This window comes from Dromaius novaehollandiae, chromosome 1 (genome assembly GCF_036370855.1).
Source record: "Dromaius novaehollandiae isolate bDroNov1 chromosome 1, bDroNov1.hap1, whole genome shotgun sequence".
Taxonomy (NCBI): domain Eukaryota; kingdom Metazoa; phylum Chordata; class Aves; order Casuariiformes; family Dromaiidae; genus Dromaius; species Dromaius novaehollandiae.
In genome coordinates, this window is record NC_088098.1 from 4,033,347 (window position 1) to 4,056,302 (window position 22,956).

Here is a 22,956-nt window from a genome sequence, read left to right on the forward strand (position 1 = left end):
GCATGCGCGGGGGGGCGGGGCGTGGTTGGATTTTTGGCGGGTGCCGGGGAGCGCGGGGCCAGCGGTGAGTGCGGGGCGGGGGGGGGGGGAGACCCGGGGAGCGCCCGTGGGGGGCGGGAGGGATCGTGTCCCCCCTCCCCCCCCCCGTAGGGGGTCCCGAAGCGGATCCGCTGGGTTTGGGGATGGAAGGGATCAGGGATTCCCCCCGGGCGGGGGGGTGGTGTAGGGCAGGGGATCCCCCGCGAGCAGGGGAGGGGGTCGCTGGGGGTTGGGAGGGCTCAGGGACCCCCCGGGACCCACAGAGGGGATCACCTGAGTTTGAGGATGGAAAGGATCAGGGATCCCCCTGGGCTGGGTGGGGTGGTGGTGGTGTGGGGAAGGGGAAGGGGATCACCTGGGGGGGTGGAAGGGATCAGGGATCCACTGGGTTTGAGGATGGAAAGGGTCAGGGATCCCCCAGGTGAGGCGATGGATGAAGGGATCCCCTGGGTGGGAGTGGAAAGGATCAGGGATCCACTGGGTTTGAGGATGGAGAGGATCAGGGATCCCTTGGAAAGGGAGTTGAAGGGATCATGTTCCCCTTGGGAGGGGATCCCCGGGGAACAGAGGAGGGGATCCTGGTTGGGGTGGGAGGGAGGGATCAGAGATCCACTGGGAACGGAGGGGGTGTGTGGAAGATCTGCTGGCCAAGGGGGCTGCAGTGGATCCCAGGCAGGAGGAGAATCGGGGATCCTGTGGGATGGAGAGTCCTTTTCTTTGCTGAAAATAAATATTCTGGAGAAATAAACCGGGGAAGAATATTAAATGTGGGATGCGTGAGCTAAACAAGGGTCCCTGCAGCAGGAAGGTCAGCAAGTGCCATGGTTAGCGTTTGTGAGCAATGAGAGGTGGTGCAAACGCCATGGTCACGCGGTGACAGCCTTGTAACGGAGCAAATCCTGCTCCCTTTGCCCTGTCCCCCCACGTGAAGGCAAGGAAGATGCTGTTCCAGGAGGACACCAGCCCCGGCCTCTCTGGGGCTGTGCCCCAAGAGGGGCCGTACCCTCGCTGCAGCTCTGCATTACCCCGAGCTCATCTAACCACGGGGCACGTTCCTGCCCCTCCTGCCTCCCTGCTGCGCCTCTCTGACCCCAGGATGAGTCAGTTCAGAAAGCCAAACTGACAAAAAACGAACTCTTTTTTTAAGGCTGCTTTCCTACTGGTTTAACTTCCTGAGCAGCTCTTGGTGGGATTGTGTGACCTGACTGTGTCCTTGGGCGAGTCAAAAAGGCTCCATCGCTCCCTGGCAGCTGCCAGGAGCTATGGTGTGAGATAATTCACAAGAAAGCACAAAATCCCTGCTCTGGCCAGTTGTATGACATGACCCAGGAGCTTTGTGTATTAATCAAGAATCTGACCAGATTTAAAACTGGTAGCATGAAGAGTTAGCTCCTCTAAAACTCTTAGTTTGCATATTTGCGGCCGCTGTGGATAGGGTAAATATAAGCTTGTCTCAAACACCCAGTCTCTCTTCTGGGTCTTGTAAAAATTCATTCAACGAAAACTTTGGTGAAGATCTAGTTTCACACATCTTCTTATTGTTTTCCTTTTCCAGTGCTGTGGTCATTTCTTAACACTCAGGCTTTGGCTGAAAGGTCTGTAGGTTATCTAAGTCCGTGCATGTCACCTACATGTGTATGGCAGTCAGGGGCATCTGTGCTATGGAGAAATGCCTCAGACTGCAAACTCGACATAACATTAGTTTCTTTTGCGCTTCTTGTTCACTCTTCTGCTCTCTGATTTGGAGCTGGTTCTTGCAATATCTCTAATCTGTTACAGTTTGGGGGGGACAGACACCCTTTCTGTTTCTCTTAGAGATATTTGAGGCTCGCTCCTTCGCACAGCACGTAGATTAGCTCCTTCTGCGTGGATCCTGCTGTAAAGATTCAAAGAGATACGGTTTGTTATTAAGTAACTTTTCTTTTTTACCCAGTGCTGATGCTGATGTTAGCTCTACTAGATTCTCATCAAGAGCCACTGAAGAATGGTGGTATAGGGACAGACCGTGGGTCCATCCAGCCCAGTATCTGGTCTCCAGTAGCGCTGAGAATTAGTAGCTGTAACGTTATGAAGAATAGAAAAGCAGGGTAGGCACGTATTTTTGTATACCCCATATGATTTCCCAGCCTTAAACTATTTGCAGGTCAGAATTTTGTGGGCTGGATGTATATCTCATGTAACACGTCAAAATCTCATGCAAGCCATCCTCAGTGGATTTCTGTTTTTGTTATCCAGTCTTCCCTTGATCCTTTATCTGTGCTGATTATTTTTCATTGGCATATGTACATATCCGCTACTATTAGGCTGGGGAATAGAAGAGCTTTGAGAAATATAGAATGTACATTTTTAAGAATAAGAACTGTGTTGGAAGAAGGTACCAAGGTTTCACTGTCTCCCAACATTTTCAAATGAAAACTGAGTCCTTTTTTGGAAGACTTGCTTTAGTTAAATGCAAATTATGATTATGATGTAGGACTGGTGAGGTTGAAATGCTTATTATCTGGAACATGATAGGCATTTCTTAAAATTTCTAGCAGTGATGGGGCCTGTTTCTAAAACTGCAGCTCCCGTGCTGCAGTGAGTTCAGTAGATATCGACTTTAGATGTAGAAAGTGTACATGGGGAGTTTAAATTTAGCAGAGTTCTCATCTGCAGCTGTAAGCAAAAACAAGCTAGTGGTTTACAAATCATTGAATAAAGAGTCTGACCTCCTGTATCCTTACTTGATCTCTATATCCATTTTAACAATGTTGATTTTGTTCTCCCTTTAACAGAGAATATTTTTCCCTGAGGGACTCTTGAAGAAATTCTGGTGAAATCATGGATGGTAAGATCTTTTACTTTCCTACTGTTGGCTTCTGACCAATAAATTATTTCGTTTCTAAGTTCATGTGTCCATAAAACTTGATCAAGTTTTTAGCAGTGGAAATTATGTTGTACCATTTTTTCTTCACTAGCAAAGGCAAAATACATTGCTTGTTGTGCTCTGAGTTTCAATTCTGCTCTGTCTGTTCCATTCCTCTCTGTGCTTGATATTTTTTTACCATTGTTTGTCTCTTTGCTCTGTGTTTCTTTGCTGCTCTGATCTTTTCCTTGAGCAAAGCATATCTGAGGATATGCTTCCTTACCTGTCTTGCATCTTTCTCTTCAGTTTCTATTGGCAAAAGCCACGTGGGGTCTCTGGAGAGATCCTGCCTATTCCGTTACAGGTCCCCAGGCTTTTCTTTGTAACAGAAGCTGTTGTACAAACAGCTGCCTAGGAGGAAGAGCCAGCACTAAGTGTCCTACAAGCTTTCAGCTGACCACCAGCCTGGATCACAGGCTGAGAGTGTCTGCAACTGCATTTCCATTTGGGTATATGGCAGGAAGCTCCTTTCTCTTCCTTTAGCCAAAGTTGAAGCAGTTTTTTAAAAATGGCACTTGCTGCTCTGTTTTAGTTTTGGTTGTTATTAGCTTGCTAATAAAATATCTTGAATGTTTTATTCCATGGCACCTTTCCTCTAACAGAACAGAAGTAACTCTGAGTTTAATTTTTGCCTCAGCTGATGATGACTTGGATCTGTTAGCCTCCCTCCTGGAAGAAAGCGAGGCAGCCGAGAAGGAGAATTCTCCTGAGGAGGAAGATGTCCCAGAGGATGAGGGAGGAGAACCAGATGAATACGACGAGCTCTTCGATGCAGAGGATGATGCATCCTACACTGAGGAGGTTGATGCTGAGGATAGCCTGGTTGATGAGCAGAAGGAGAATTTGGCTACATTGTTTGGAGATGTGGATGACCTGCTGGAAGAGGAGGAGGAGGAAGAAACTGTCCCCACTTCAGCTCCTAGTCAGGCCAAAGAGAAAACCAACGAAGAATTACAAGGTTTCTGTAACAGCATGTTTTATCTGATTTGTTATATGTGTCATTTCTAGAGAACCATTGAGCAGAAGGTAGGGCCTGGAGCTCCTCAGTTTGGATCAGATGATGCTCTGATGGGGAATATATTGATGTTCCTTGTGAAAAATATTGGATAGAGCAGTTTAAATCCAGTTTTCACTGCTTACTTGGCAAAACTTGCCATCCATATTGTCCCAAAAGGAAGACAGAGGATTGAATAAGCCAGGGAGACTGAATTCGTTCTAGTGAGCAGGATGGAGAACATTACCTATGTACCTGTACCTTGTCTGATGAATAGCAATGTTGTTTCTGTCTTCAGGGCTGTCATTCTGGCTTCTTTTACCATCACAACTCCTCCTTCCCCTTTTAACGGTCTTAAACCACTTGTGGTTTATTGAAACTGGGTCCTGTGGATCTTTGTCCCTACCGTTGACTGAAAGGTATTTTCAGGATCAAGTCACAGCTGTTGGCTTTGCTGACTAGACAATAAGATCAGAGGAATTTCTGGAAACTCAAGGCTTTAGTGGTTGTTTTTCATTGCTCTCACAGTACCTCAGTTTTTCTAGTTTCTAGAGCTCCTCTTTTCGCCATCTCTCTTACAGGGCCATAGTTCATTTTTAATCAGCAATAACGGTGTGATGCCTCCCATGTACTTAGGGGATGGAGTTTGTAAGCCAAAGCTTCATGAGAGATTACTGTTGGGTGATTTGGGGGTGTGGGGAGACCTACTGTTATCATGGCTTAGCAAAGTGGTGTGGTTGTTCCCAGATATGGAGAACCACCAAGACATGGCTTTGTGCTTCCCGTATCGCAACCCCAAAGCACTTTATAAAGCAATGGGATAAATGTTGGCTGACCAGCTCCTCAAGGCAAGTGTTCCTGCCATCATGTATCCCACAGCCACTTTTATGCAGACCCAAATCGTGAACCTGTTTCAGAGAGCAAGAACACTGATGATATCCCAAGTCCTGCTTTGTTCTGTCAAACATCTCTGCAGCTGTGCAGGAGGTTCTGCCATACCAGGAGAGCCTTCCTAGGGTGCCCGGGCCACATAGAGAATATATTTCATTATACTGGAAGCACTTCTTTATGCTAAAGAATGCAATCATCAGTCATTTAAATTGTTTTATGTTCAGCAGGAAAGATGAATGCAACATGGCAAGCAATGTGCCATGGTGAAGTAAAATATTAATATGAGAGAAATCAGCTTCTGGCTATTTTGGAAAGTGTCCCTTCACTGAGCTATCTAGAATCAGAACTTGATCTGTATTCTGGCTCTAGTTCTCTTCTAAATTCCTATGATGTAGAGAAACTGCCAAACTTCTGTGGATCTCATAAATCCGTGTTTGCAATGACTTCCTGCTGTCTTCTTTATTATTCTTTTTTATTCCCTTTCTTTCCTAGCTGAGCTGAGAAAATTGCAAGAACAGATGAAGACGTTACAGGAGCAGTTGCAAAAGGCTGCTATTGGGCAGCCATCCAGTTCAGAGCCTGAGAAGAAAACCCCTGGTAATGAAACTAATTAAACGATTTTCTGATTTGCTGGCCTCCCAGCATGCAGTTTATAGGCAGGACTCCAGATAGTCCTAAAGTGGGCGTTGAGCAGTAAGCAGGGATGGTAGTCTGGTGTATTCCCATGCAGGCTGTTTGTTTCCTGCAGCTGTAGACTACTGTGACAATGCACTAAATCAGTGAGCTGCAGTTTTGGTATCTGTATGATGGGTTGATACTGCATGGGACATCTTTTGTGAGTAAAGAGCTCCAAGCTCTTCTGCTGGAAGTGTCCCTTCTTATTGGCAGGTGTTGATATGCCCAGAAAATACGGCTATGTTTGTTGTTATAACATACCGGGTATGGAAGTAATGAAGCTAGGTGAGAAAAATGGCAAAACTGAAAAGCAGGAGATGTTCCTACTTCCCACAGCTTGTGGCTTCAGTGACATTCAGACTTTGGAGTCATCAGGGAGAAGAGCCATTGAGGCTTTTCCAGCTGTTGCATTTCAAATGCTGGCAACTCTGTGCAAGGGTTTCCATGTGGGACCATGGCTTGGAGTTGTCATTCAAAGAACTATATAGTTTGGAGCAGTTCTTAGTATTTGACTCCAGATACCGAGATCTCATAAAATATTTTTTGGTTTTGTCGGCCAGGTGAATCACTCTGTCATCCCTTAAAGGAAAGGAAAGTTCAGAAGCTGCAGGAGTCACCGTATTTCTCGGCCCAGCTGGGCAGTCCTTTACCAGCAGCCAAGCGACGAATCCAGAAATCAAAAACGTCCCCAGCAGGTACCATTCTCAGTCTGCTTTTCACTAAACACTTTCTGAGCTTTTGTCCAAAAATTTATCTAGTTCACAGCACCAGTGTAGACACATCCAGACTAGTTTTACACAAGCGAGGGCAGCAGTAGCAATCTGGTCACAGCAGAACAGACCTTCTTACAGAGTCAATTATTATGTTCTTTGCAGTAGGTGCTATGCTCTGTACCGTTGTGGCAAAGATGGTTGCTGACAGCACTGTAGTTTGCATCTATTTATGCTACAGCTTAGCTTTCTCAGAAAATGAGAGTCTGGGAAGCTCATCTCCAGGCAGAACTCATTGCTTGAGTTACGTGCAACTAATCTGGAGCTGTCCATTCCTAGCTGACTAGGAGAACTTATTGCTTAACTGAGTTAGACTCCTGTGTCTGGTTAGGTGTAAGTTAGTGTTATTTTTATTTGGAATTTTCCTTATCAAAACTTTTTCCTCCTTTTCTCCTGCTAAAGAGACCAAAACTCCTCCTCCACGGCAAGTTCTCAGTTTGGCATTCCAGCCTCTCAAGTCTGCCCCAGGGAACACACCCAGTAAAGTGACCAGAGACAAGACTCCTCAGGTGCCTGCGTGCTCCAGCACAACAGCTCAGCCAGTATCTGTGGAAACCTTCTCTGGACTGAGATTAAGGTCAGCAGCCCAGCACTAAGCTCTGTCTGGGGATCACCCTCAGATGGTGGGAGAGAGAGTGCAATCAGGCCAACATCCTGTGATGCTGGCAACACAAGTGGTGAGCGGAGGACTGGATTTCTGTTTTGACTGTGTCAGATTAGTCAGTAATCACTAGGAGATGTATCATAAAGCCACAGCATTGGCTGGTTGGTCCACTGGTAGGTAACACTGACTTTTACCATATTACCGTGCTTCTATTTCTCTTTTCACCTTTGCTTTTTTTCTAGCAAATAAGCTATAATTTTGTTAGAACTGCCTCTCCTGGGATGTCCTCAGTGATTGAGGAGGGAAGCAGTGGATTTGCACAAGGCCTGATCATGCACCTGTTGTGCAGATTAGAGCAAAATGTACTGTTGGGAGCCACTTGAGATTCTCCTTACTTGATGTGGCCACAAGAGGTCTCTGAGTTCTTGTGGTGTCTGTCTTCATCAGAAACCATGCTGGATTTCAAACACTTGCTCAAAGAGTCACAGTATTCAGTCCTTCCTGAAATGAACAGAATTAATGCAAGCTCAGGGCAAAGCTATGGTGCAGGTATTTGGACAAAGAACAAAGTGTGTGATCAATAGCTTTCTGATATTTATACAGGATCCTGAACTGAGGGCTTTTGTTTCAAGTGATCTCAGGGTGAAATAAGGTGCAGAGGCATTTGGCAGAGAGACATAATCCCACAAGAATGCTGTCATCCTCAGACACAGAGTGCAAAGGAGTGCTGCAAGGAGCATTCTGCAGTGGTGGAGGATGGATAGATGCCAGTTGCCAGCTATAACTTGAGAAATTTAAAGGCATTTTTGCTGTGCTAGATGATTTGATTGGCTCTGTCCATTCATGCCAAGGGATGTGTTCTCTCTTACATGCTTTTGTTTGATACAGAAAACCCCGGGTTTCCTCAGCTGAAATGGACAGGAAAATGGCTAACCGGAAGCTGATCAGACTGTCCCAAATAAAGAGCAAACTTGCTGGAGAAAATCTGGAGGAAACAGACTGGGTAACATTTGGAGTCATAGTAAAGAAGGTCACTCCTCAGAGCTCAAATAATGTAAGTAACTTCATTGTACCCCTTGCGCAGAACCAGTGAAATGCTGGTCTTCTTCGCTGAGAAACTAATTAGATTTTTAGCTTCATCAACCAGCTCCATCTAATTAATGAAAAGCTATTCTTTTAAATATCTTGGCTTACCTGGGTTCATGCAGTGATGCTGGTTTCAGTCCTCAGTTTAAGCTGTTAGCTGATCTGGTGCTACGGTCCTGGGCATTACTGTAAGAAAGTTGGCCATGGCATAAATCTCTGAATCTGTTCATCCACTGTTACGTGTTAAATGCCAGTGTAAGAGAAAGGACTGTGATCCTCCATCACTTTCTAGACAGTGAAAGATCTCTTGTTCTAAATGTGCCAGCAAATTCTGCTTCCTTCGTTTCTCTAGAGGTCATTCTGTCATGTATGTTGTACCTGTCCTATAGAAAGTAATTTATAAAACAGAAATCTGGGTATGCCTTGGTTTCCTCTGTTCAGTGGGGTTAAAACTTCTATTCAGTGAGCAGGAGTGCTGTCTGGCTGTTAGTATCAGGAAGACTGGTGATAGCAGCAGTATCTGTTACAATTCCTACAGCTACTTTTGTCGGAGCTGTTATTGTGCCGTTTTGGCCTATAAGAACCCCTGAGCTGGAGGTGTGGCATGGCTGGACATACTGTATGTAACTTCCTTGGGGGTTACCTTGTGCTTTTCTAAAACAGGAGACCCCAGGAATAAAAAAAATCAAAATAACTCTTTTAAAGCAACAGCAAGAGAGGATGCGATCAGTGTCCCCTTTTTGAGAGCTAAAAGGAAAGTGAATGTCTGTTACAGGGCAGAACCTTCAGTATTTGGCGGCTGAACGACCTACGGGATCTCAATCAGTGTGTCTCACTGTTCTTGTTTGGTGATGTCCACAAAGAGCACTGGAAGACCGACCAAGGCACAGTCATTGGGTTGCTCAATGCTAACTTTATGAAACCTAAAGAGGGCTCAGATGAGGTGAGAGGATTTTTCACTTGCCCATCAGCCGTGGATAAAAATCCATGGCTGAACTTTTTCAAATCTGCTTGAGATTTAGCTTTATAACACATGTTAAGGCTGAAATTGTAGCAGTCTGGCAAGCTAGTTTAAATTTCATTCAAATATTTGTATAGTGTATATTTGCTCCTGGCCTTTTCGAAGACTGAACTTCAAGAAGTCCCATTAAGGATCTAAAACTAGAGTTTATTGAAGCGGTTAACCTCTAGTGGCAGTCAGCTGTTCCACAGATGAAGAGAATGCATTTTCATTGCATTTTTTTCAGCCACTTCAGTACAATGCCTAGTTCAGCTAAAAGGTCTTTCAACTTTGAGAGTTGATAAAGGTGGGGACACACATTTTGCTTTTCCAGTTAAAGTATGAGATGTGATTGGTAAAGGGTTCCTGGTTCTAAAATCATGACTGAGAAGAAAAGAAGCAATGTTTGATTTTTTTAAACAAACGATGTGTTATGTATCTTAACTTAATATATAGTACTTCAGTCGTTTAATCAATTACTTTAAATGCAGAACATGATGAACTGCTTTTCTTTATGTATCAAAACATTTAAGATGGCTTCATTTTGCTAATAAGTTAATTTTTTTAATATCTTTTTAATTGCACTGGAATGGAAGCTGTTTTTTACTGACTTCTGTCAAGAACAATTTTACTTTACTAACTGACAGTGTAGTATTTTGTATTTTAAATCCTCGAAATGGAAAAATAAAGAATCTCTGTCTATTAAGCTATGTAATTGCTTAAATTGCCATGGATAAGCAGTAGAAAGTTCTGTTGGTGAGTAGAAAGGCATACCAGATTTAATGTAAGGGCTATTTTAATTATCATTGATAAGAATGGCTCTTCTTAACTAAAAAGTACAAATTCGGAGCTACATTAAAATTGGTCGCTCAGATTATTTCTTACCTACAAATACAAATCCCAATATCTTTGGGTGGTGTGAAGACAAAACTGTTGCTGTACAATAGTTTTGACTGGACATAGAGGTATGTAGAGGGACAGAGCGCTCCAGTCTCCTCTTCCCATCCCCACAAATGCTGACAAAGGATCAGAGCTAGATGGTTGTACAGCATCATCATTCACAGCACACCTAGATCTGCCTTTGCTGATCCTTGTTTTCCTGAAGCTCTGAGTATAGACACACAATGTCCTTTTCTTCATCAATTTGTGAACAAATCTGGCAAGAAGCTGAGCCCCTTCCCAATCTGAGCAGGACATGTGGCTTTCTTAAACTGGGCTTCTGCGGTTTAAATTGGCTGTTAAATCAGAACCCTGTATTTTTTTCTGATAGTTATCCTTGGGCACAGCTTTTGGCCGAGGAGTGACTTTTGGGCAGGTTCCCTCTCCTGAGCTGGTGTGGCTATGTCCACTGAGGAACACATGGGACAGCACTGGTACCAGGCCTGCCTGGAGCCTCCTTACACTTGCTGCTGACCTAAGCCCCTGGAAACCTTTGCGTTAGTGACTTTTAGTGCGAGGCTGCCAGCACTGAGGTTGGAAACATGCCTGGGCTGAGAGGGCCTTTGCTCTTTTGTTATCCTGTGGAGACTGCCGACTTCTGCTCCATTGCATGAGGGTTTTTGCTGTGAAGTTTGGCTAGAAATTTCTTGAGAGGCCTCTAGGCTCCCAGAGGGTCAGGTGCTAGTGCTTGGCCAGTGAACAACTGTTGGTTGATGCCAAACCTCTGGAGAGAAGCCCATCCAGTCCTCATCAAGCTTTGTTCTTACTTCTTTCTAGGTGTGTTTGTCTGTTGACCATCCCCAAAAGATCCTTCTCATGGGTGAAGCCCTGGACATGGGGACCTGCAAAGCCAGGAAGAAGAATGGTGATCCCTGTGCACAGATTGTAAACTTGGTCTGTATCTCAGTAGTTAGGACATCCTTAATCTGGCTGCTGCTTTTGTACTGATGCTCTTCCTCTTTGACTAGTTTCTGGGTCTTGACTTGTAACTGATTTAAATGTATTGAAAAACTGAGAAGTGAAACCAAGCATTGTAGTTCCCTAAATGGAAAGGTGGTGCTACAGTGGGAAGAGATGGTCTTCACCCTGACTGTTCCCATCTCCACACCCTTTCCTGTTCCTTTGTGCCACTGCTGGCTTCCGTGCACTGCACTGGGGAACTCATCCAAGGTAAAAGAAATGGAATTTTTTTTCTTGGGGGGATGGTTGTGTTTTTCAGAGATGATTTTAACCACAATGAATTCCCAGGTCCATTGTGCCCAGAAGCTGCCAGAGTATTTGTTTGTGCATGTGGGGGACTGGAGAGGAGGCAGGGAGAGAGGTAGGAGCAAGCAGAGGAAAGATGGTGGGTTTCTTCTTTTGGAGACAGCACTGATTTGTACTAGTAACTATAACTATAGTAAAAGGTAGTTTGTACAATAAACCAGTATACTTGTTTAAAGTACTTGTGGAACTCCATTCCAAGTATCTCTTCATGACTATGGTGATGTTGTGATACCTGCAAGGATCTGTATCTGAGTCGGGAGGCCTATTGCTAGTAGGGCAGCAGTTAGAAGGAGGAGAGACGATGGATAAACAAAGAACTGGGGAGGAGCTAGAGTGTGCCAGCAGCGGGAAGAGGACGGATACAGAAGACACTTGTCCCAAAACAGGACTGTGATTGCAGGTACACTCCAGGGGGTGCCTATGCACTGGGTTCTCAGTGTCAGGGAGATGTTCCGGTGTCACCTGGAACAAGCCGTGGTGGATGGTGGACTCTGGGGCAGATGAATCCCTGACAAGAGAATGGAGTAATTTCTTTTTGTTGGTAAAAAGTTAAAGAACACCCTGAATGAGGGCTTTTATGGTACTGCTGTCTCTGACAGACAGGCTCACTATTTCAAAGCCCCGTGGATTGACACTGAAACCTGTTTAATTTGAAGTGCATGAAATGCCTTGCTGTGGCGCCAGTTTTCCTTTGTGATTACGTCAGTAAGAAAATTGTATAGAGTTCAAAAGCATGAAGCCTTTACGTATCTACAGAATATGGCACGAGGACCTGAAACATCAGTTGACTTGAGCCAAGGAATGACCTTCACATTCCTGGGATGGGAAAGTCCTCAATGCACAGGATTTTGCTTTTTTACAGTGATTAGCATGTGCAATTTTAACTTTGCTTTTTCCTTGCTGAGTTGTGGACATATGTTTGCTGAGTTGGGTGATTTCAGGAGAGCTATAATGGAGATGTGACTTCAGTTCAGCTACAAAAAGATAAACTTGGTTGAGGGGAATGAAGTATATTGTAATGGCTAGTGTTCTGCAACAGGTCTCTCCCATTTCTTTTCTTCAGAATGACTGTGAATATTGTCAGTATCATGTACAATCCCAGTACAAGAAGCTCAGCTCAAAGCGGGCGGATTTGCAGTCCACCTTCTCTGGAGGCCGTGTACCCAAAAAAGTTGCTCGGAAAAATCCCAGTTTGAAGGAGAGGCTGTGTCAGGATGGGTTTTACTATGGAGGCGTCTCTTCAGCAGCGTATGCAGCCTCAGTGTAAGATAAAACTACTTATTTACCTTGGGCTAAAGCACAATTTTCTGCCTTTAAACAGTTTCACTTCCTTATACAAGCGAGCCTGAAACTAGCTTTAAGAAGTTCCATGTAGTTAGTGCTGCATCCAAAAAGAATAAATGCCTCATGTTTTGTGTAATCCTCCAGGTCTCACAGAATAACAGAGGTGGTATTTGATAGGAAAACTTCAACCACATCTTCTTGTCTTTGATCTAGTGCTGGGGTGTGGCAGGGGGTGTTCCTACCTCTAATTTTAGTACTGTGTTGTGAAGCCAGATGGTATTGTGTTGCAGAACATGAAAGGAACTTCATCATGAGGTCCCAAGCATTTGAATCTCCAAGATAGTATTTCTCAATGCTGTTCCCTTACCATCTTTTGTCATGGCTCCTTGCATTTTAATCCCAGGCTCAGCATATTCTCTTCCTTGACTGAAATGATAGAGTACTACTATGTGTTAATAAAGAGACAGTAGTACATCCTGTGTATTATTAAGTGACCAAGGTCAGTAGATCCGTATGCATCTCATGCTAGCCTTGAGGCCTTAGGGTCTACATCCAAATCCCACTGAAGACAGCCCTGCAAAGACTTGAGTTACAGCTGGATCAAGCCCTGTGCTTGCACGCTGCTTGGATTCCCTTCCCACTGCAATCTGATAACCTGTGCAGCTCCAAAGTAATGAAGCAATTCCCGCTCTCTCTGCATCTTTGGATCTAACTGTGAGCAAGGCTTAGCTGTGACATGTTTAGCATTCTTTCAATGCTTAGGAAATACGTATTTCAACCCAGGGAGAAATGGGAGACTGTAAATACTGTGCTGGGATTTGGATTTAGATCCCAGTCCTTCCCAAAGATGGATCATAGGAGAGAGGATCCAATCTGGATTGAGTAAAGGGCAGCTGGAGCTTTCTTGAAGCACTAGATTAGCGTTTAAGCTCTTGTTCCTGCTGTAAGCATGGAAAAAATCTGATTTTCTGATCTTGTTTCCTCCTTCTAGTGCAGCAGCTGCAGTGCCGAAAAGGAAGGTTCAAACCACTCTCTCCAATTTGGTCGTGAGAGGAGTTGATGCAATTGTCCAGGAAACCAGGCAGAAAATTGGTACCTAACAACCCATGTAGTCTCTTCTCCCATCATATAGTTTCAACTTGGTGTGTAGCTGTGTCCCTAGAATCTGTCATTCACTGAACAAATCTGGCAGTTGATTTGCTACAAAGACAGCTGTTGGCAGGCTGCTTTCTCAATCAACCTAAACTCCTTTTCCCTCCTGAGATCACAGCTGCAAGGGAAATGTAACTAAGCAACTGTGTACCTCCATGTATCATTTACCATCGGTGCCCCTAAATTAAGTCTCCTGCTCTGTCTTTGGACAGTGACAGAAGATCTTTGCCAGATTAATAGGATATTGAAGCTCTAAGAACTTTGAACCAGAGAATTTATTTTAATTGATTAAAATAAATGACTTCTGTCAGTCTTGGAGGCTTCCAAGGAATACTAAGTGGACAGCTCTGCAATGCAGGCGACCTCCTGAGTACCCAGCCTGTTTCTACTGCCTTTCTTTCATGATCTTCAAAGCATGTTCCTTCCATAGCCTTTGGGAAGTCACTGATCTTCCCTGCCTCCATTTCCTTTCTGCAAAGCACTTAATATTATGGCCCTCTTTACACTCAGCAGACAGCAGATGATAGATTATTCAAACTAAATGTTCTAGATGCCTCTTAGATGTCTAAACTGTCTTTCAGTTCCTTCAGTTGTCTTCATTCCTGGCAACATAGTGTGTCTCCTGGCTCTAGCTTTTAGCTGGTCTTAATTCTCCAGGAATAATATTTAGTACCTTTCAAGCATTCTAAAAATGGGAATCATAGAAGTGCCTCAGACTGTCAAGGCTGGTGGGGGACTGACTAGCTGATGAAAGTACTGAAGGGGTAGAAATGTCCGTGTGATGTACTGTGTGGGGACAAGGCCTCAAGCAACCTTATGTAACTAAGAAGTTGGCCCTGCTTTGAGGGGGGAGCTTGACTGGATGACTTCCAGGGGTCCCTTCCAACCTAAATTACCTCTAAAACCAGATCTGTTTTCCTTCCTGGCTCTGAATCTGTCAAATTTCTGCCTTTTCCATTCTAGGTGTGGCAAAGAGACCTGCGCCATGTTCTGAGGAGTTCAAAGAACTGCTGGCACAGCCAACCTTTGGAGCACGAAACCTCTGCAAACACTGGACCAAAGCAGGTATTTCCTTTGTGCCCAGTGGAAAGCCCACTCCTGATAACAACTCAGCTCCTTCTGAGCAAAAACTAGTTTTGTTTTGTTTTGCTTTGTTTTTTAACAGATGCTGAAAAGAAGCAAGGGGCCAATTTCCAGTCTGTCTCTGCTTCAGCACTGCTCAGGCAACAAAAACAGAAACTGCTGGAGGCCAGAAAAAAGCGATCTGAAGAGATTCAGAGGCGGTAATACAAACTGGCTTTTATAGGAAAGGGCCCCTTATTGTGGCCCTAAGCATAGCTGTGAAGGCGTTTTGCTGTTTTTATAGAAATAGGCCACTGTTTATTCAGTGGAGAAGGAAACACTCCAGTACAGTGCCCAGCAGTGGGAAGGTGTAATGGGAGGAGGCGGGTTAGAGTAGGAAACTGGGGTCAGGACTTTTGGTTCTGTTCATCACTGGCTTGCAGTGATCCTCTGAACCTAAAGATTTGCCAAGTGCTTTGTGCATCTCTTGTTTACAAACTTAACAAAAACCCCATATGGGCCATCCTGGGTGAGACTGAGGTTGATATAGCCAAGTAGCCTCAACAAGAGCCAAAACAGAACCTGGAGGAGGAGAGTAAGACTAGGCACAATCATAGTCATATTTCCTCCAAATACTCTTCCAGCCTCTGACAGTGTGTGGCTCAGGGACTTCCTAAGCTAAAGGTGCTCTCTGTTAGCGTATCTCTGAAGGGATTTTTATTTCCGTGAAACTGTCTAACCTCTTCCAGGACCAATGTAAACTTAAGCATTTAAGTGACTCCTGTGACAAAGAGTTCCAATACTTAATTACGTGTTCTATGAAGAAACTTATCCTTTCACATGCTTTCAGCTCCCACTTCCCAGTTTCATTCAATAATTCTCTCTGGTTTTTGTTTTGGAAAGAAATTTGTTGTTCACTCCTTCTTCTACCTTCTCCGAGTCACTCTTGATTTCAGCAATCCAGTGAGTTCCTTACCAGCCTGGTTTTGCTCTCCTGAATGGCTGAATTGCTGCATGTTTTACTAGCAATAGAAGGCCAGTTAGTTAGTCAAAACCCACAATTTCTGCACCCCTTGACATTCATATCTGTTTCTTAAACCTTTCTGTCTCTGTGATTTGTGTCCCTGTTTCAATGGGTTATTTTTGTCTTCTTCAAAGGTTTCTCCAGAACACAAGTAAAGCTGGCAGCCCCACTCTTCCGTCCTCCTCCAGACAGTCCTCGCTCTATTCACCAACACCTGGGGCAGAGTTTCCCAAAGCTGCAAAAATGTCAACTCCTCAAAGGCCCAGGCTCGGCACAGGCTTCTCAGAAGGAGAAGATATCCTTTTCTTTGATGGGTCTCCACCTCCAACACCAAAGCTAGACAGCTTGGCTGAAGCCAAAAAGGTAGCAGCAATCTGAGTGGGTGGGTTTTGAGTGTCAGGAAGGGGAGTTTAATGGAAGTTTGTGGTAATAGAGGAGTCTTTGATCAAACAAAGGCTGCCTCCATGCTGATTTTGGTGAAGTTCCTGATCCATGGAATCAGACTGAGCTGTATTACAGTACATAATAAACCTCTGGTTCCAGACAGCTCATAGTACCGAGGTCCATGCTACTGTCTTGCCTGTAGTCAACCTTCAGAGCAGCAGAACAGCCGCTAAAGAAGGGCCTGCCTTGGCCATAGGAGCTGATCTCTTGCTAATTCAAAATCCACCTGGTTTGGTCACATATTGATTATTTTACAAGCATGAAAACACTTGAATGCTGGGGAGCAACAGGGGATTTCTGCTGGAAATTTCTGGAGTGCTAGGTGGTGCAAGATTTGTTCTTTGGCTTTGTGAGTGCAGAGTGTTGTGGATATTTTTGATTGCCAGGTAGGCAACAGTGAACTCCATTGGTTTAGCTATGTTGTTTCTTGAGTCTGAATACTTTTGGTCCGTAGCCGGAGCAGACTGCATTGTTCCTTGGCAGAGATCTGTTCTTCTGTCTGTCAAAGAAACATATCTTTTCCAGCAAGTCTATTAGAAGAAGGAGTCTAACATTTTCGGATGTTGAGAAAGAATAATTTTATACAATTTTCTATTAGTTCCCAATTATTAGTGATTTATGTGTAAATCTCCATTGTTTATTTTTCCTCTAATAAGCTAAAGTGATCTGTGAAGCAGTTAAAGCACAGCTGCAGAGATACCAAACCTGATAATACCCCAGGAAGAGTCGTTTTATGGATTGGGAAGTGGTTAGAGGTTGGATAATGTGGTGAATTACCACATGTACAGAAGAGCTGGGAATTTCACATGTACAGAAGAGCTGGGAAATTTGTTGGGCCTCTCTTTGCCCAGCTCCATCCTCGGGCCAGTGGGTCTTGCCTCTTCCAGTTGAGAGACTTCCTCTGCCACTTCTGGAACTAGCTACATGGGAGCCAGACTGATCAGCTGCACATTCTCTACTTTTTCCTGTTTTCTAGCTAGCTGCAGTACACCGACTACGAGCAAAAGGCCAGATTCTTGCTAAAACCGATCCAAACAGTGTCAAGCGGAAAAGGTCTGATCTTGGCGATGTCCTAGAAATTGCTGAAAGAGTTGAGAAAAATGTTGCTCAGCCACAGGGTACAGAAGCAGGAAATGGTATGTAATGTTAGTCTCTAGAACATAAAAGATGTGCTTATGTCCTGCTGAACAGGGCACCAGTTACTCTGTTAACAACTTATTTGCTGTGCCAGAGAGAGGCCAAATTAAATCTTTTTGGAACTTAAAGGGTTTACTGTGTAGTGGTCCTCACTCAAAAGCTAAATGATCCCTAACCCCATGGAGAGAAACTGTGAGACGTAGTCTACAAATAAGCTCCTGGTCCTCCTCTCTGATTTCTCTGCTCCAGCATTTGAACACCTGCAACAGATGAGTGACTTAACCAAGGGAACAATTTCTGGGAAACCAAGAAATAGTCACACCTGGGGATGTATCTCAATTTTACCGTGGAACATGAGTTTCCCTACTGCTGATTTACTGTGTGACCTTGGATGAATTGCTTAATCTTATTCAAGCCTCTGCATCAGTAAGGGAGAGAACATCGATTGTTCTCCCAGGAGTGGTGTGAAACTTCCTAGTATAGTGCTTTGAGAGAGGACTTGATGTTAATATTAAAATGCTTTTAATTTCCCAAACCCTTCTTTGAACTTGCCTTCATGTTCTTCTGAACTGTTAAAAGTTGTTGTTTGACCTGAACATCTGCCTGAAAGACATGAGATTTCCAAAGTCTCCTGTGATGATTATGCTTAGAAATCACAACCTGGTTTTGAGTTTGGCCCCTGTAGTGCTAATTCCTTTTGTTTCCCCAGATATGGGTGAACTGGAGCCTGCCCAGAAGAAACAGCGAGAGCAGCTGGCCTATCTGGAATCAGAAGAGTTCCAGAAAATCCTGAATGCCAAGTCCAAGCACACAGGTGTCTTGAAAGAGGTATGGCCTCAATCCATCCATAACTGAGTGCTCAAAACCAGGGAGCTGTCCAGACTTCCCTGTAACGAATTCAGCAAGAAGCAGGCACCCAAACATATGATAGACACCAAATCCTCTTGAAAAGGAGGGTCTAGGGTTTCCAAGCACACAGGGTAAGTGCCTGCAGAACAGTATTATTATCATAGACATGGTAAAGTCAGGTTGCTCTCATCTTTCTTTGCTGTGTTTGCAAGATTCAGTGAAGCTTCCTGGTCAGCAGATGATCAAAGAAATCCCTCTGCTTTAAAACCAGTGAACTTAAGGACTTCTCCATCTTCCCCATCTCTGACATTCATCCCAGAGGGGACAGAGCACCCAGCTTCCAGTTGTCTGGATCCCTGCTGCAACACAGCAGACAGCCTGTTGGAGGGCTGTATCTGTGCAAGGTCGTCCTTCCCTCCAGGAAAGATGGACACTTGCCTATTTTGTCCCTCATTTTTCTCATTTTGGCCACATAAAGATAGCTGCCACCTCAGTCTGGAACTTCTGTAAGTTGTGGAGCCTGTGAAATGCCAGCAGTTGCACTGGTGAGCTAAGAGGTAGCATTTCTCCCATCAAGGTCATTGCTGAACGTGTTCCCAGGAGATACAGCACCTCCTGCAGCACAGGACTCTTGTCTTTTGTACACTATGTTTTAGTACGAAGTCCTGGTTCTTTTAAGGTCTTCTGAGGAGTAACATTTTGGCTAAGAATCAAACCTATTCACCACACCTGCCTACTGACCTCTCCCTGCACTGTCTTGTAGGTGCATGCTCATTTAAGTCGCACATGCTGTTGTTAAACCCTTCCACTGACTCACTTCAGATGAGGTGACATGAGAGATGGCTGTTTTTCAGTGGTGGTCGAACACATGCATTATATACTTTTTTTTTTAAAGAGATGTTTGATATTTCTCTGGCCCACAGACTGCAGGCTGCATCGGACAGGCCCAGTGGTTTGCCCAAAGGTTAGATGTGGGGTGACTTCTCCCATCTTTGTTTCCCCACAATCCTTCTCCTATGCCCTGACAGGCTGAGGCTGAGCTGCAGGAACAATACTTTCAGCCACTGGTGAAAAAGGAAGAAATGGAAGAGAAGATGAGGAACATTAAGGAAGTGAAATGCCGAGTTGTGACATGTAAAACGGTGAGTGAAGGGGAACAGTGACACAGCACAGAGAAGTCAGAGTGACAGCAAGGGAATGGGGCATGGATTGTACAAATGATGCTGGACCTTCCTTGCAGACTCCCATCAGTCAGTCTCTTGGCCATAGTTTGGTGCCGGGATCACATGGAGACCATTTCATTCTATGTGACCACTGCAGAGAGCAGCCCATGCAGCGAGTGACTTTGGAAGCACTGAGGAATCAGCAAGGCTGACCTTAGCGCTGGGCTGAACGTTTCAACTTGGTATTTGTGTCAGTGGCTAGTGGACCCTGGACATTGGTGTCCTGGCATCCATTTATCACAGTTCCTTCCCCTGAAGTGTTTGGTACCAGGACCCTCGTGATAAATGAAGCTCTGCCTTGAAAACATAACACCAGGACTCCTTTTTCTGCTGTTCCACGGACTGCCATCAGAAGGAGGAATGGAGCTTTATTACTATCTCAAGCATGCTGAGGGGAAGCGAAAAATTTCCTCTCGTCTCTGGAGTTTCAGCCCCTGCTGTTTTTTCCCTCTCGTGGCCCTTTCTATCTGTCTGGGGCAGCACGGAGGGCCACTGTGTGCCCTGCATGGCGCTGGGAGCAGGGCCATGGTTTGTGGCAAAGAGGGGAGGGCAGCATTAGAAGGAGGAGTGGCAAAGCCTGGGATGATGATCTCTCAAACTGGTGTGCACCTTGGGATGGGAGAAGAGAGGGGGGCTTCCTTTTGGATGCTTAGCTCTCACCAGCCCACAGAACTGCTCTTACATGCTGGTGAAACACTCACAGCTCTCTCTCTCTGTCTTTCCTCTCTGACAGTGTAATTACACCTATTTCAAGCCTCTGGAGACGTGTGTGCGGGATAACCATGACTACCACTGGCATGATGGCCTCAAGCGATTTTTCAAATGTCCTTGTGGCAACCGAGCTATTTCCCTTGACAGGCTCCCAAAAAAGCCCTGCAGGTAGGCAATGAGCCTCACTAAACAGACTGGGGCTTTTATACTGTCCAGTCATAAGTAAATTATTCGGAGTCACATTAGCATGTGCTAAGACTTGAATGTTAGCCCTTTTTGCTAAGTGGTGTGGGAAAGGTGGGGGGCTAGTTTTGCACCTCCCCGCTACAAATGGGTACCACAATGGTCTTCACCTTCCATTTTCATCTTTCAGTATCTGCGGCCTCTTCAAATGGGAGCGAGACGGGATGCTGAAGGTAAGCATGAGCCAGTAGTTTCTGAGCGCCTCAGCACTCTGGGTGCTTCTCTTGGTGCTTTTGTCCCAGGCTTTGCATCAGTGCTCTTGTGAGCTGCAAGCAAAATCAAGCAGCTCTGCATCTTCTCAGACATCTACTGGTGACTTGCTGTCACTCTGTGTGCATTGTGAGATACAATGAGATACAATAGGCAAACCTTCCCTGCTGTCTTTTAGTGGAGTTTCCTTGCTTTTTGTTCTTGAAGCTTCATTTTAATTAACTCCTGGGGAATTTGCTTTTGACCAGATTTGTAAGAACTCTGAATGTCAAGATTTGTAGAGCTTCTGTCAATATTATATCAGATAATTTAGCCCTACCACAGCTTCTATCATAGAACTGTTGGGGAGGCATTTAACTTCCTTTTCTCCATGGTTCATCTTTCTAGGAGAAGAAAGGTCCAAAGATTGGTGGAGAAACGCTTTTACCAAGAGGGGAAGAACAGCCAAAATTCCTCAACAGTCTTAAGTGACCTGCGGTTGATTTTTTGACAACACAGGGATGCATTTCTGTGTCTAAGCCACACATTTGTTTACTGCAAAGCCAAGAGGATTCTGGTTTTAGGGGTGAATGAGCAGAGAAATCAATTCCGATGAGAAGGACATCCACAAAGTCTCCACCAGACCACTGCATCAATATTCAGTTTTGATCTTTTTAAAATTGATTGAATAAGACTGCATGTGAAATACATGTTTATGCCTGTTCTAGTAATATCTTATTCACAAGATTTAGCCTAGGAAAGAGACAGCTAGTATGGAATTTGTACCAAGAAATCCCTAGGGATCCCACGTGTAAGTTGAATGACTGGAGTAGAATGACCCTACCAGAATTTTAAGTGAGAAGCCATCATGAATTGGGAAGACTGGCATAATGTCAGCCCATCATGCTGTTCCAGCTCAGCTATGCCAATGCTGGGAGGAATTCTCTTGAAGCTAGTGGTGTACAGCTGCGGTGGCATTCAGCTGTGGACAGTCACAAAGGTGCGCGAGAGGGTGGTACCCACACAGCACTGTTCATTGCCTCTGAAACTGCTCACCTGGACCCTTCAGAACAGATTTCAGGTTGTTGCTGAGTTGCCTCTGTGGCGTATGTGTTCAGTAACACTCAGGCGGCTTTGGCATTGCTAATTAGCAGTGTGCATGCTGCGGATTAATCAAAGCTCTTCTAAAAGCCCTCTCCCTACCACACAGCCTGGACTGGCTTCCCCACACTATGTGCACTACAATATCTTTACAGCTACAAACCTGCAGCTCCAACTTTGAAAAAGGCATTTTAATGAATCTGGTACTGTGTGCAAGTGATTTTAAAGAGCTGAAAGATTACATTTGACAGCTTTTGCTAACATTTTAAACTTTTTGGAAATCCCTCTTGGTCATCACCCTGTCAGCCTTGGATGCTGGCACGGCAGCCTAGGAGACAGTAGCTGTTTCAGACCAAACGACGTGGTCTCCAAGAGGTGGCTCAGAAGGGCTGTCCTCATACAGGCAGTTCTATGAAAGCACATCCCTGTAGGGATGCTGGCTGCATTCATCCGTGTTTTCCTGGACCTGAGCCTTCTGCTGCCCCTAGCTTGTGCCTAGTAGGATCATAGGGTCTTTTAGGTACCTAAATCCACTACCTCTATGATTTGGTGAAACTGCGCAAAATGTATCCCATGTCTCATTGTTGTAGATACCTCATGTCAGTACCATTTGATGGAGGAGGAGTCGCTGTTTGGTGACTGTAGATATGTAACTGATATTTTGCTTGAAAATATTCCCTGTTGCTTCCTCATTCAGAATAGTTTTAAATACAGTGCACAATAAAACACTGCCTGGATTTGCATGGTATGGTTTTTCTGAAGAAAAGGATGAGCTGTTTGCTCAGCATCCTGGTTTGCCTGAGAGCTCGTTACTGAATCACCGAAAGGAACTTGCTCTTGGTCCGTAACTCCAGCTGCCCACAAAACCATTGAGAAATTTCACATTGGTAACAGCCGTCAGCGGACAAGTTGAAAGCTTCAGGCTTTCCTGAGTTCCTGCTCCTTTGGCTGAGGGAAAGGAAGTTGCTGCAGGATTAGACTGCCAAAGATGGGATAATGCTTTATCTTCATAAATGCACTGTGATATGTAGGTATATATCTGGCCTCTTTGAGAGCCAAGGAAGAGCCAAGCCACTACTCTGAAGTTATCCTTGTATTATTATTGTACTAGATGTGACCTGGGACTGGGCCCAGTCAAGTCTGGTGCAAATGTCAATGCTGACCTGCCCCAACCTCTTTTTTGGTAAGAAGAATTTGTGGTGGATAGATGTGTCTTTGGTAAAGAAAGCTGCCTTTCAGCATGACAGGCATATGCAGGAGGATGGAAAACCCCTTGTGCCTCTGGGGACATGGTTTCTCTGGAATAATTACTTTCACTGTTAAATTTGCATCTTCCTTCTAAGTAGATTTCTCCCAGTGGTATTTAGC

At 44.7% G+C, this 22,956-nt stretch overlaps 1 protein-coding gene across 2 annotated transcripts; it reads left to right on the top strand.

The window, feature by feature from the left end:
• MCM10 (minichromosome maintenance 10 replication initiation factor) lies at positions 1–22,325 on the top strand. 2 transcript variants are annotated; one of them, XM_064504553.1, is made up of 21 exons: positions 3–64; positions 1,973–2,126; positions 2,814–2,866; positions 3,582–3,902; positions 5,322–5,426; positions 6,065–6,199; positions 6,677–6,851; positions 7,767–7,932; positions 8,740–8,907; positions 10,681–10,797; positions 12,233–12,432; positions 13,445–13,545; positions 14,569–14,670; positions 14,771–14,888; positions 15,826–16,054; positions 17,112–17,271; positions 17,982–18,100; positions 19,150–19,263; positions 20,078–20,223; positions 20,429–20,471; positions 20,896–22,325. In XM_064504553.1, exons 3-21 carry the CDS (start codon positions 2,860–2,862, stop codon positions 20,977–20,979), a joined length of 2,610 nt encoding a protein of 869 aa, XP_064360623.1. In that variant the 5' UTR covers positions 3–64; positions 1,973–2,126; positions 2,814–2,859; the 3' UTR covers positions 20,980–22,325. The 2 variants fall into 2 exon arrangements, with proteins under 2 accessions (XP_064360617.1, XP_064360623.1); XM_064504547.1 differs by lacking the exon at positions 1,973–2,126 and having other exon boundaries at positions 1–64.
• The last annotated feature ends 631 nt before the right edge of the window (positions 22,326–22,956 follow it).